Source organism: Phyllostomus discolor, chromosome 1 (assembly GCF_004126475.2).
Source record: "Phyllostomus discolor isolate MPI-MPIP mPhyDis1 chromosome 1, mPhyDis1.pri.v3, whole genome shotgun sequence".
NCBI lineage: Eukaryota > Metazoa > Chordata > Mammalia > Chiroptera > Phyllostomidae > Phyllostomus > Phyllostomus discolor.
Genome location: NC_040903.2, coordinates 55,623,951 through 55,638,063, shown reverse-complemented (window position 1 = coordinate 55,638,063; position 14,113 = coordinate 55,623,951). Strand labels below are relative to the sequence as shown.

The window sequence follows — 14,113 nt, the reverse complement described above, 5'->3', positions numbered from 1 at the left end:
TGCCAGTTGGGGAACCTAAGGAGAAACCTATAATTTTAGAAATTTCAAGGCAGATGCAAAAATGATATGGCATGAGAATGTGTAAGAATATCAGATTTGGTATCATGAACAGTTATCAGACATTTCCCTCCACTGCCATCCCAGCAAGGTCATTCTGCTTGGGGAAGACAGATTACTTCGGTAGAGGAAGCACTTCTGGAAAGCTAGGGCCTGACAAGGGATGATGCTGTTGACCCTAATCCCATTTTAAATAATTCCGAGAGGGTCCCTTTATGGCCCTTCTATGCCCAACACCCAGCACTGCCCTCTTCTTGTGGCCCATCACCCTCTGCCCCCTCCTACTCATCAGTTGACACCAGACTTTTAGGAAGCCCCATGAAACGGCAGTGGGGTGTTCCCCCAAGCATATTGCAATTGTGATGTAAGATGTTTTTGAATGAATGCTCCCACATTTGGAAAAGCATCAAGAAAAAGGAATGGAAGAAAGCTAAGGTGCTAAAACTCCTCCCTTCTCTCAACCCTCAGACAGTAAATCTTGAAGTTGCCTATACAGACCCATGAATATTTCATCTGTGGCTGAAATTTGGTGTCTGTTTCTACACCCATATGGAATGCTTAGCTCTTTGTAGTCGGTTTCTTTCCTATTCACAAAAATAATGAGGATCCTAGAAATGTATCACCCTCTGTGGTTTGCAGCTGGATGGATACAGGAGGACTGAACTCCTGGCTTGCCTGATCCTAGGAACAGAGCATTTACTTGAAAGTGTGCATCAGGCAAAGAGCTGCACTCACTCCTTCTCCGGGCTGGACCCTCTCGTACTTCGTTGTTCCCTGATTCTGGCCTTCAACATCTGCGGCTGGCAGATTTTGAAGTTCTCATTGGTGACGGACTTAACCCCAAGACAAAGCAAGATTGTCTGACCTGGTCTTCTAATTTTTGACAGGTTCTGCCTTCCATGGGCCCCAGGATGAAGGCTGCCAGCATTTTGGCCCTGATTGGCTGTCTGGCCACGGTCACTGAGCCCAAAATCTACCCTCGCTGTAAACTGGCAAAGAAACTGTTGAGGGCTGGCATGGACAATTTCCAGGGCTTTAGCCTTGAAAACTGTGAGATTTCTCCCTTCCTGTTCTCTTTCTACCCCCGATCTCCCCCCCCCACCGCCAAATGTCAAAGGCCTCTTCTAGGTACACTTCCATTTATTTGTTCTCAGATTTTCCATACTCTGCTCCACCAGGGATGGCCACTAGGTGCTCACATGTTCTCATTCACTGCTCCTCCCTGGGGCCCCACTGCTCTACCCCTGCCCCTCATGTCCCAACTTCTGGAGTCCTGTACCAATGACACCAGAAATGGAAGGAGAAAACGATGTCACCCTTGCTGGCATTGTGGGGGTGGGCCTGAGTTTTAGAAGAGTCCAGATCAGCCATTAACTAGGTGTGGAGTTTTAGATGTGCATCCCTGCCCATCATGTGCCCCCAGTTGTGCTACCTGCCCTGCCCTTCCCAGGGTTTGTTCTGCTGGGAGCGGAGCATCGATGTAGCACATGTAAGAGAACCCTCTCCTAAGAGCAGGGTTAGAAGAAACAATGTCTTTCTTTCTCTGGCATTTCTAATTTTTCCCCTCTAGGGATCTGCATGGCATACTATGAGAGCCACTACAACACCACGGCTCAGAACGTGCTGAAGGATGGAAGCATCGACTATGGCATTTTTCAGATAAACAGTTACACGTGGTGCCGACGTGAGGAACTAGAAGAGATTAACTTCTGTCATGTTGCCTGCTCCGGTACAGTTCTGATTTTCATTCTTGGGGTCAGAGCCATGAAAGCTGATAATGGAATATCCACCCATTTTCTGAATTAACTAAAATTTGCAGTTCAGATGTGCAGTTAGGTTTGCACAGGCCAATAGATTATTCAATAGTTCCCCGAGGTGACACTCTGGAACCTGTGGCCTAGTTGTCAACAGATGACTTATTCTTTCTAGGATAATTCTTATAATGCCCACCATGAAGACAGTGGGACAGACAAGTGACCTTACTACCTTGTATAGAGATAATAAATATCTTCAGTAAGAAGGAGGAAGCTGTTTGTCAGCCAATTTCCATGAGCAATTCACTCAAAGGATGCAGTCTATGCCTCTTTGTGCAGGAGGAGACACGTAAATACACTTCACATCACATTTTTAAATAGTATAAATAAAACTATAATTCACTTCCAAATCTTCTACTTTCATAATTTAAGAAATATAGATGTGCACAGAATTGAGGATAGCAAGATGAATTGGACATGAATTCTGGCATTAGGGAAAGAATCCATGTTTATGTGAAGTTACTTGCAACATTATCAACAGATGTAGGTTGAATGATGTGGGTTTCAGAGGAAAGAGATATTATTAAGAAAATCATGAAGTTTTGTGGACACAGTGATATTTGATCTAGGACTTGGAGGACAGATAAGATTTGGATATTCAGAGATAGAGAGGAGTCGTTCCAGGTGAGGAAGACAGCAAAGGCAAAGAGGTGCATGCAGGGGTGTGTGGGCATAAACGGGGAGAGGTGAGACATCTGTCCTCTCTGGAACAAAGGGAACATGAAAACAAGTATCAGGACATGTGGTTGGAAAGGCTGACTACTCTCTGACCATAAAAGACCTTGGAAGCCAAGCTAAGGAGCATATACTGATTTCTGCCTGCAGTAGGAAATCATTAAAAGTTAGTTAATAAAACATTGTTTCAGAAAGATTAATCTGCAAGCAGAGCGTGAGAGACATTAAAGAAGGCATCGCTTAGGTGCTACTGCCATTGCTGAGGTGAGAGATTAAAAGACCTGATGATGGTTGTGGATGGGGGCATGGAGAAGGGACTCATGTAAGAGGTATTCAGTAGCAGAACCACAGACCTCAATACGTGGTTGTCTTTTTTGAGCCCACTCTAGAATGTAAGTTTAATGAATGCAGGAGTTTTATCTGTTTTGATGATTGATGTGTCCTCAGTGCTTAGAATGGTACCTGGCCATTGTTGGGGATCAATAGCTATTCATTAAATAAATGGATGGTGAGAATGAGGAGCAAGGATGGAGACAAAGAATCATACGGCATATTCTTTAGAAGCAGGAAAAAAACTTTTAATTTCTCTTTGACATATACAAGATGATCAGTACATATGTTTGAATGCATAAATGATCAAACAATATGTTAATTTATCTAGAAAATTGTCCCTAGCCCTACATTAATTACAGAATGCTCACTACCTTCAGAGGCAGATCACCCAGTCATTACACAGCCCTTAATTTAGAACATGCTTTTGTTGGACCAAAATCTATATCCTTTTAGCTTATTTCCATTAATCCTAGTTTTTCCTTCTGAATTTCTTCAAAACAAATTTGTTCTATTTTACACATAGAAAGTTATTAAATATTTGAAATAATTAGTAGACATTTCTCATATTCAATTTTGCGTCTTCTGGGCTAAAACATTCATTATCTTTACCTTCCTGCAGGTGTGACTTTTAAACCCCTCCTCATCCTGGTCGATCTCATTAGCACTCCCACAGTTTGCCAATGAAGTCTTCCCTTTGAACATGGCCATCGGACTTGGGCATTACCTCCCATGATAGTTCCCATAATGGCCTCCCAGAACACCCATTTTCTAATCCTGGAAGCCTGTGGGTACTTTACATGACCAAAGAGGCCTTGCAAATGTGACTAAAGGTATTGACCTTGAGTGGAGGAAGTTATCCTAGGTTATCTGGGTGGATCTGATCTAAACTCAAGTCCTTAAAAATGGAAAATTTTTTGCAGATGTGGTTAGAGAAAGATTTGATGAAAACGGAAGGAGGAAGGGAGCTTCAAAATATGAGGTACTCTACCCACCATTGCTGGCTTGGTAAGATGGGAAAAGGGGGTCAAAGTCACAGAATTGAGGGGGCCTATAGAAACTGGAAATGACCCTCGGCTGACATCCAGCAAGGAGGAAGGGACCTCAGTACTATAACCACAAGGAATTGAATTCTGCCAACACCAAAATAAGCAACACAAATAGATCCTTCCCTAGAACAGCCAGAAAGGAAAACAGCCTTGTCAGGTACATAGACATTGAGGACTGTTGTGTCTTCTTGATGTAGTGAGCCTTTTATCATTAGAGTCAATGTCCCTCCTTAAATGTGGTAATATTTCTTATTCCCTAATCTACTTTGTCTGACAATAGGATAGCCACTTAACTTTCTTTGCATGGTATATTTCTTTTACTTTTAACCTATATGTATATTTATGGCTACAGTGAGTTACTTATAGACAGTATGTGGTTAAGTGTTGCTTTTATATGCAGGTTAATAAGCTCTGCTTTTCAGTAGGAATGTTTGGAACAGGGATCAACAACCTTTGTCTTAAAGGGCTCAGTAGTAAAATATTCAGTAGTAAATATTTTAGGCTTTGTGGACCATGTGCTGTCTCCATTATAACTATTCAACTTTCCATGTAATACAAAAATAGTCATAGATAATATGTAAATGAATGGACATGGCTATGTCCCAATAAAACTTTATTTACAAAAACACAAGGTGAGCCTGTGGACCATAGTTTGCTGAACCTTGGTTTAGACTATGCACATTGAATGCATTATTGTGTGGTTACTTTAAAGTCTACCCTGTTGAGTGGAGGTCTACTAGTAAGCATTCTCTTTGATTTTATTTATATGGCAATGTCATTTTCTTCTTTGAGTAATATCTTCTCTCTTGTAATGTTCTAGACTGACAAATGTTTTCTTCTCAATATGTTAAAGATGTCCTGTTGTCTTCTGCTTGACTTATTGTAAAAAAAAATATGATTTTTAAAAATCTGTGTTTCCATATGTAATGTATCCTATTTCCTCTAGCTGCTTTTAAGATTTTCTTTTTAGCATCAATTTGTCAGCAATTTAATCATAATATATAAGGTATGTCTGGAAAAAGTCCAGCCATTGTTAATATAATGACAATGGTTTGTACAACATCGATGAAGCCTGCAGCCAAGGAGAGTGGACTGGAATGTGCATGTGTGAACAACTTCACTGTACTAGTCAGTGGGTGTGGTAGATGCCATTGACTAAGCATGTGTACTGTGTGGCTCTCTCATTCAAAATAACTGAGTGAGTAGAGCAATGAATCTGTATCAAATTTGCATTAAGCTTCAACATTCCTCTGTGGAAACTATTCGGGTGGTTCAGAAGGCCACAACCACAGCTAACTGGTGATTGGCAGACTCATCATGACAACTTGCCTGCCCATGCATCACTTTTCATGCAGTTTTTTAGCAAAACATCAAGTCACCCAAGTGACTCAGCTCCCCTACAGCCCAGATTTGGCACCTTGTGACTTCTGGCTTTTCCTCAAAACTAAAATCACCTTTGAAATGGAAGAGACTTCAGACCATGAGTGAGATTCAGGACCATGCAGTGAGATTCAGGAAAATAGGATGGGACAGCTGATGACTATTGGGAGAACTGTGTGAGGTCTCAAGGTGCCTACTTTGAAGAAAACTGAGGCATCATTGTTCTGTGTACAATGTTTCTTGTATCTTGTGTCTTCTTCAGTAAATGTCCCTATTTTTCATAGTACATGACTGGATACTTTCTGGACAGACCTGGTGTATTTTCTTGTGTTTATCTACTTATTAACATTATGGATCCCTGAAATTATAATTTTCATGTTTTCTCCTAAAACTGTAATGACACATTTTAGATCACTTGATGTTAGGTCACTGAGGCTCTTCATTTTCCTCCCTTTAGTATTTTATTTTAAGTAGTTTTCATTGCTATATCTTTAGTTTTCTGACCCTTTTTCTGAAATGCCTAATCTATTAAATTCATCAATTGAATGTTTCATTTCAGACACCGTAGTTTTTTTCAGTGCTAGTTAATTGTTTTGTTTCATTTTCTCACTTTATTTGTGTTTTTCTTTAAGTTCTTGATATAATAAATAAACATTTTTATCAGTAGTATTTTAAATTTGCTGTTTGCTAATTCAATCCAGTCTGTCATTTCTGGGTGTTTCCATTGACTGATCTTTTTCCTAGTCGAGGTTTATATTTTCATGCTTCTTTGCACATGCAATATCTTTGTATTGGATACTGGACATAGTATGTTACATTGCTGAGCATCTGGATTATGTTGTTTCCCTTTAGGGAGTTTCATCCTGGCAAGCAGCTAACTCTGATCAGGAAAGTTCTAGAGTTGTCTTTGTGGCAGAACTACTTTAGTCTTCCTACCAAGGCAAGGCTTCTCTAGTGTCTCTTTTGACTGTCCCAGAAGCTTGGCAAAGTTTCTCTCCTCTTCCTGGTCATAAATTAAGTGTCTCCCAGCCCTGTGTGAGCTCTGTAATTGTTCAGGTCCCTTGTAATTGTTCTCTGATTACCTTGAGGAGTTTTACCCTTTGCATGCCCAGTGTAGCCTTCAGCTACAGACTCAGAGGAATTCTTTTGTTTTTTCTTTTCCAGTTACAGTTAACACACACCATCATATCAGTTTCAGGTGTACAACATAGTGATTAGATGTTTATATATAACTTACAAAATGATCACCCCATAAGTCTGAAACTGGAAAAGTCAGCATTCGTGCTGCCTGTCACTACCAGAACCAATAAGCAGACACAAGGATTGAATCTTTATGGGCACTTGATTCAGATGCTTACCCTTTTTATAAGGAGGAGAAGAGGTAGGAAAAAAGTAAGTAAGGGTTTTGGAATTCAGGGTAAAATGTTAATCAGATAAAGGCTGCAGTCTGATTTTCCTAACATCCCTTCATCTGCTGACCGGTGATTCTTCATCAAGGGACGATCCTTCCCTGGAGCACAGTGGCTCAGATACCATCTTGATGGCTTGCGGTCCTCCTGGGGCACAAATGCGGAATTGTTGGTAGGTCTCCTTGGAGTCAGGGTGGGTCTGGTCATACATTCCAGTTCCTGGAGCAATAGCTTTCTGCATGTATTAGTCACCAAGCCTATTCACTACATAAATAAGGCTAAAATTTTTAACTCTTGAGTTCCCCCATCAAGTCTAGTGCCCATTTGACATCACACATAGTTGTTACAATATTACTGACTATATTCCCTATGCTGTACTTTACATCCCCACAACTGTTTTTATAGTTGGCAATTGGTATGTTTTAACCCCTTCTTACATGGAATTCTTATGCAGATTTTTGGTGCTCTCCTTCTGGGTGCCTCTCAGGCACTCTTCTCCACAAATTCCAGCTGTCTTGGCCTCTGGTCTAGTCTCTTCCACTCCCATTCCCGCCTGGATCCTGCTTTCCTGCCTGCCTTCCTATGGCTGCCTCTGCCCAGAGAGTTGTGGCAATCACAAGGCTCACCTTGTTTGGTTTCCATCTCTTAAGACTCATGATGCTGCATTGCCTGTTGTGTAAAGTCTAAAAATTATATTCTCATGTAGTTTGTCTAATTTTCTAGTTGTTTACAGTGGGAGAGAAAATCTGTTATTCCATCATGGCCATGTTTAACTTTACATACAGTTTAATATAATAAAATTTATTATTGTACAATTTAGTTCCAATTAAGGAGGTCTGGATAAATGTGTATCTGCAAGACCATCTTGGATTCTAGAAATTAAAATGTTGGATGATTCATGGTAAGAGGTGAAGGAACATTCATATCTGTTATCTCATCATAAAGAGCATGGGATTTCTGCCCTGGCCGGGTGGCTCAGCTGGCTGGAGCATGACTCTGTGCACCAGAAGACTGCAGGTTCCCTTCCCAGTCGGGGCACTTACATACAGGAAACAGCTGTTCTATTTTTCTCTTTCACATCAATGTCTCTCTCTCGCCCTTCCTGTTTTCCTAAAACCAATAAACATTTGCAGGGGGTGGGGAAAAATACAGACAACTGTAATTAAACAATAAAATAATTTAAAAAATGAAATAAAATAAAATCAATAAACATATCCTGAGGTAAAGATTTTTTAAAAAGAGTCAGAAAAAAGTGTACACTACAAAATAAATAAATAAATAAAGCAAGCAAGCAAGCAAGCATGGGAATTTTTAGGGACAGCTTTAAAATAGAAAACGAGATGTTGATTTCATATCACCCCTCAGTGACTGGCCTCCCTCAGCCTCGGGACAGAGAGTCTTTAATTATGAACAATGTCAATCTGTCTCATGTATTACACAGTAGGGGCGTTTGTTATGGGAACCTGAAAATAATTTAGCATGAGGGTATGTTTACAAGGTACGTGACATTTCATATACATATGCTGTAAACACGCACCTCATGTCCATCTTCCAAGCTGTAGAATCTCTTCACTTCCATGCTAAATTGTATTTCTGAAATCCCTGCCTACCTGCTACAAACTATTTGGACATAATATTTGTTACATATACACATATGCATAATATTATAACAGCAGTCTTTATTTTCTCCCAACATCATAGACGTCTTTAAAATAAGAGATGCCTAAGAAAAAGAAGGTGAGTGTTGCCTCTTGTGTCTAGTCTAGCCAATTTACATTAACCCGTGTTTCTCGCCAGCCCAGTCTGAGTTGGCCTTTGTCAGTCTAGAGATGGGAAAGAGATGTAAATTGTGGGCATGGGACTGACATTTTAGTTGGGATGCAGGAGAGACAGACCTGAAACAAAACTAACAACTGGAAATGGTTCTTTTTGTGCAGACTGTTACTGCTTTCTGCTGTTGTATGTAGGAGAATAAACTATGCAGTTGTATAATGCTTTGCCCTTCAACATAATAGCCCTTTCCTTATTCGTGTTTGACTGGACAGGATTGTCTACTTTAAGTAAATTGAGCAGAAGCAGTTCTTGGCATGGATCCTGGACATACTTGCTATCTTAGCTCATTCCTGCCCCTCTGCTGCCCCTCTGTGGCGGTTCCATTGTGTTTTCACACCTCAGCTCCACCCTGGTTTCTGTACTTCCCAGCCCCCATCACCCTTACCATACCACCTAAGCAAATTCCAAGTCACGTCCCACTAGCACTTTTGAAACACCTCAGTCATACAAAACAATGCTATGACAAAACAGAAGGCTGACAAACACCTTACTCAGGCTCCAGACCTGGGCCTACAGTGCGCAGTGCCCCCACCTGTGGTCACACAACCTCTTGAGCCGAGCAGACTGCCTTCACCCGAATACCACTCTTGCTCTTTATGGACGTGGCTGGGCTGGGCTCCAATCCTGGTGCAATAAAACACTGTCTGCTTCTCCCCCACCCTGTGTAATCTGTGTCCTCTCCACCCCTGAAACCCCACCGAACCCACTTCTCCTAGGAAACAGGCCCCAACCACTTCCAAACACAAACCACGGTATCTCGGCACTCAGCAAGCACACAGAAGTGTTTCTAAGTAATTTGAACATGTATCAGATACCAAGCACTTAAGTTTTAATAATCTCATAATAAATAAAGTTACTTTAAAAATTAATAAATCATTTATATTTTTATTATCAACTTCATTAGTCTACAATGTTCCATAAGTGGGAATCTTTGCTTAAGTAGCTCTGTTGGAAGGAAATAGCCAGAGATAATAGATTTTAAGCCCTAGGTTTGAGTGTAGACTCGTTTACTGGGTGTGTGACCTCGGTTTATAAGGATGTAAGGGCGCCCACCCACATGGCTGTTGGAGGACTAAGAGATAATGCATGAAGAGACTACCAGTGCCTGACATACAGCAAGTTTCTATAAAGGTTAGCTATTAGTAATAGCTATCATTATTCTAAATACTTGTTTCTCTAGAAACAAAGCAAAAGCTTTTATAATATAACAAATCTTTATTTTTCATTATATGACAAATGTTAGTAAATTTGCATATATTGCCTCAATTTGTTATCACCTATAGATCATATTTTTTGTTAATTTTGTCTTGGTCAACATGTTTGTGTTTTAAATAAAAATAAGCTGCATTAAGAATGAATTTGCTTAAAAGAAATCTAACACTACCTTTATCCTCTAGTCTAGCCTCCCTGAAAAAGCAACATAGTTAGTAACTAAACCAGCATATTCGAGAAAAAATTTCATTTTAACTGAGTTACAAAATAATCTGGTATTACAATATTCCATTAAACTGCAATATTTTAGGCTATATTACTCTCTTTGATTATTTTTTTCTGATAATGGATATAATGCATCTCTGTTATAAAAAATTTAGAAAATACACAGTGATGATTTAAAAGCATTGGTGATCACATGATTAAGAGCTAACCTGTCTTAAAATACTGGTGAGTTTATGACTTTTTTCCTCTATACCAATGTCATCTTCTAGAACTTTCTGAGATGATGCAAATGTTATCTATCTGCATTATCTAATACAAGAATCACTAGCCACAATAAAGGTGCTATAAAGCACCTGAAATGCAGCAAAAGCAACTTAGGAACTGAAATTCTAATTGTATTAATTATTAAATAGTCACACGTAGCTAATAGCTACCATATTGAACAGTATAACTCTAAGTAGAAAATTTTACAATATCACTAACTTCATATTGGGAGTCATTTTCAATATTAAAGTATATAAATATGACTTATATGGCTCTTTATTTCATTATATGGAGGAATTATTAATGTGAACATCCATAATTATGAGGCGATTAGATTTTTTGCATTTGGAAATAAATTTTCTCTTATAAATAAAACAGTAAACCACCTGATTATTTCCTTAGGAAAGACACAGAAAGAGAACTTTCTGAGTGAAAGGATTAGAACTACCTTAAGGCTCGAGCTGCTTCTCTGAAAAGCTGAACCCACCACACTCCTACCAGCAAGAATTCAAGAGTGCCTATCTCATTGTACTTTAGTCAGCATCAAGCATTATCCAATTCTTTAACAATCTTTCTTTAATTGATAAATAGAAATGATATCACATGATGTGGGTTTTGTCTCTGGTGCTTGTGGTGGGCACAAGATGAACTGCTTAGATTTCTCTTGAAGGGACGATGTTGGTCTCAGCTGCCTTTGAGTGCTTGCAAACAGTCTACCTAGCACCTCCTTCAGGGTCTGCCTCGGCTGCAGAAAGCTGCCTCCCACTAAGGCTGTGCCCCCTGGGACAGCCCATGCCCAGTGACTGAGTGGGGTGGAGCTATAAACACCTGGCCACCAGGCAACTCTGATGGGCAATATTCACTCCTGAGCTCCTGACAGCATTGGCTGAGGCTTCGAATGACCTGTATCAGAGATGGACATTTCCATCTGCCCAGTCCTGCTTCAGCCCCATTGCTTCCACATGTGTGGGTCCCTAGTAAATTTGTACCTCAAACCTGTCTCAGGATCTGCTTCTGGAAAACCCAATCTGCAACAGAAGTGGTACTGGACTTCTTTTTTGTTTTACATTTTTTTTATTCTATTTTATTTTTAAAATTTTTTACTGTTATTTTATTACCATTATCCCAATTTCCCCCTCTTTGCCCTCCTCTGCCCAGCCCAATGCCCACTCCCACAGTCCATCCCCACACCATTGTCCATGTCCATGGGTCATTCACACATGTTTTCTGACTAACCCTTTCCCCTTCTTCCCACCATCATCCCCAGACCCCTCTTCCCTCTAGTTGCCATCAGTCTGTCCCAAGTTTCAAGCCTCTGGTTCTATATTGCTCATTAGTTGGTTTTGTTCATTAGATTCCTCTTACAAATGAGAGCTTATAGTATTTGTCTTTCACTGACTGGCTTAAAAGGTAGGAGTTCCTTCTTTCTGCTGCATAGTATTCCATTTTGTAAATGTACCATAGTTTTTTGATCCACTCATTTACTGATGGGCACTTAGGCTGTTCCCAGCAACTGACTATTGTAAATGCACTGCTATGAACATAGGGGTGCATATGTTCTTTTGAATTGATGTTGGACTTTGATGTTTACTTGCCTTTTTCTGTCATGTTTGTGTTGAGAAGGATTTTGAGGTCACTTCAGGGCAGGCAGGAAAGAATGCTGACGTTAATACATTTTCAATTGAAAAAATTTTGTCTAAAATTCGCAGAAAAATAATAAAGGCAAATATTGATGTATTTGACATAAAACTTAAAAAATTCTGCATATAAAAACACCTTGGATAAAATTTGTAATGCACAACTAGAAAGTTATAATAGACAAAGTTTAATACAAAGAGATCTTATATGTCACATTAACCCAAGTAGAAGAAACAGCACACTGTCCTGTCTTGGGCATTTCTTTAGGACATAAGAAACATTCTGCTATTGTGTTTTCTCTAAACATATTTCAAAAAAAAAAAAAACCAGCAACCCAAGACTGATCTATTCCTCTGAAACCTTAAGAAATCCAAGACATGGGTGATCTGGAAACAAAGAGAATTCTTCAGTTTGCCAAGAAGCTCAACAAACAATAAGAACATGGCTCATAGTTCTTCCAAATCTCCTGTTCCAAAAAAGCAGAGATAAAAGTGAAGAAAACCTCAAATAATAAAGTCTGAGCTAACTCTATACCTCCTCTCTCTTACAGACTTGCTCACTGACGACCTGACAGATGCGATTATCTGTGCCAAGAAAATTGCTCATGAGACCGAAGGGATGAACTATTGGTAAGAAGCTTTCTTTGGGAGATTTATTCTAACATGCACAAAATGGCTGCAGCAGACACGGACAAACTCGTCTCCACAGTGTGGTCCAAGTGCGGTGCTAATGTGACTTGTCTATGCCCTTCTCCATCAGAGTGTGAGCGTGCAGTGAACATAGTGGAAAGCATCTGCATGGGGAGGAGAGATGGAATGGAGCCACGATAATTTCCAGTGGCTTTTCACATTCCAAACAATGGGGAAAGAGTTGCTTTGTAACGTGATTTGTAAAGTATCAGTGAAGTCAGTACACCACAGGAAAAAAAAGTTTGAGTGTTTTCTAGATTTGTATAAGATTTGGAGGGCCACAGCAACGTTTTGTGGGGAGAGAACAAACAGCAGTGAGAAGAAAATGACCACATCACACAATGAACTGGCAGGACACTTCCCTGGGATCGCACACGCTCACCGTCATGTTGCGGCTGCACTTCTGGAGATCGTGGCTGTATCAGATTGCCCTCTTGGGGAACCAAAATTTTCAGAGATGTGGGTGTTTAACTAAAGGATCCATCTTTCTAAAAATTGCTTTCTTGTTGCTGAGGAAAACAATGACTAGAAGAAGACTGGGGAAAGCAAAGTCTTAACAAGGCAAAAGGATAGAGTCCTTCCTCAGATCTCAGAATCAAATGAAACAAAATCCTGGACACTGTGGGCTATTTGTGTTAACTGACTGACATTTTTGAACCTAAGAATATTTGGATTGTCAGGCCTGTTTCTGTTGTTTCTACTTCCCCCTCCTTAGGCAAGGCTGGAAGAAGCACTATGAGGGCAGGGACCTGTCTAAGTGGAAAAGAGGATGTGAGGTTCCATAGTCGGAACTGGGCCAAGAAGGCTTTGCTGTGACTTCCTAGAATGTATAGTAAGTGTCAAGATGCTCCTGTCATTTTGTCCCCCTTTCTCCCAATATTCCTTCTCAGAGTTGGAGAGGGGAAGCTAAACTACATTTTTAAGGAAATAAATATTTTCATTTAAATGTCTTGACTTCACCCCAACTCTGTTTCAATGACATCAAGCACCCACAATGGTAAGACTTGAAACATTCTAGCCACAGGTGAAACAAGCTTCTTTTTAATGAAAGGAGCCCTGGTTTCCCTGAACCTGCCAGTGGCCACTCATTTAAAAGTAAGTTTGTGGACCTGTGTCCTGGAGCAGGAGGTCATTCTTCTCCTGAGTCAGCAGACATACGTCCTTCCTCAGTTGTGCATGGCCGGAGAGAATGTCCCTGCTTCCTCTGGGCACCCTTCATGGGCACTCTAATGAGATCAAATAGATGCAGTTGCAGCCCTTGCCCCCAATGGTTAGAGCATTCCCCGTGTTATTGCAACATCCATTTAAACTAATCTATCAAATTTAAAAACCACATTTATATCCTCAAGACAAAATTGCTTCCAGGCTTAGGCCTGAAGATTTTATGAGTTTGGTCGGGAAACTGCCCTAACTAGCTAACGCATGTTTTATTACATGGAACAAGTGGGCTGGGAAGCTCAGATCCCAAAGAGACATTCCCAGCATTCTCTGCTCCATGCAGGATGGCTCCCCCTACTGACCCCGCGCAGAATGCTGTG

The 14,113-nt window shown here is 40.3% G+C and overlaps 1 protein-coding gene across 1 annotated transcript; it reads left to right on the top strand.

The window, feature by feature from the left end:
- The first annotated feature begins 943 nt into the window (after positions 1-943).
- On the top strand, positions 944-13,360 carry LOC114491906 (lysozyme-like protein 1). The gene is made up of 4 exons (XM_028506219.2): positions 944-1,107; positions 1,628-1,786; positions 12,437-12,515; positions 13,291-13,360. Exons 1-4 carry the CDS (start codon positions 957-959, stop codon positions 13,358-13,360), a joined length of 459 nt encoding a protein of 152 aa, XP_028362020.2. The 5' UTR covers positions 944-956.
- The last annotated feature ends 753 nt before the right edge of the window (positions 13,361-14,113 follow it).

Coding starts and splice junctions, on each gene's coding strand:
- LOC114491906 (XM_028506219.2), top strand. CDS start 957: ATGGGCCCCAGGATGAAGGCTGCCAGCATTTTGGCCCTGATTGGCTGT. Junction 1,787..12,436: donor CTGTCATGTTGCCTGCTCCG/GTACAGTTCTGA, acceptor TCTCTCTTACAG/ACTTGCTCACTGACGACCTG. Junction 12,516..13,290: donor ACCGAAGGGATGAACTATTG/GTAAGAAGCTTT, acceptor CCCCCTCCTTAG/GCAAGGCTGGAAGAAGCACT.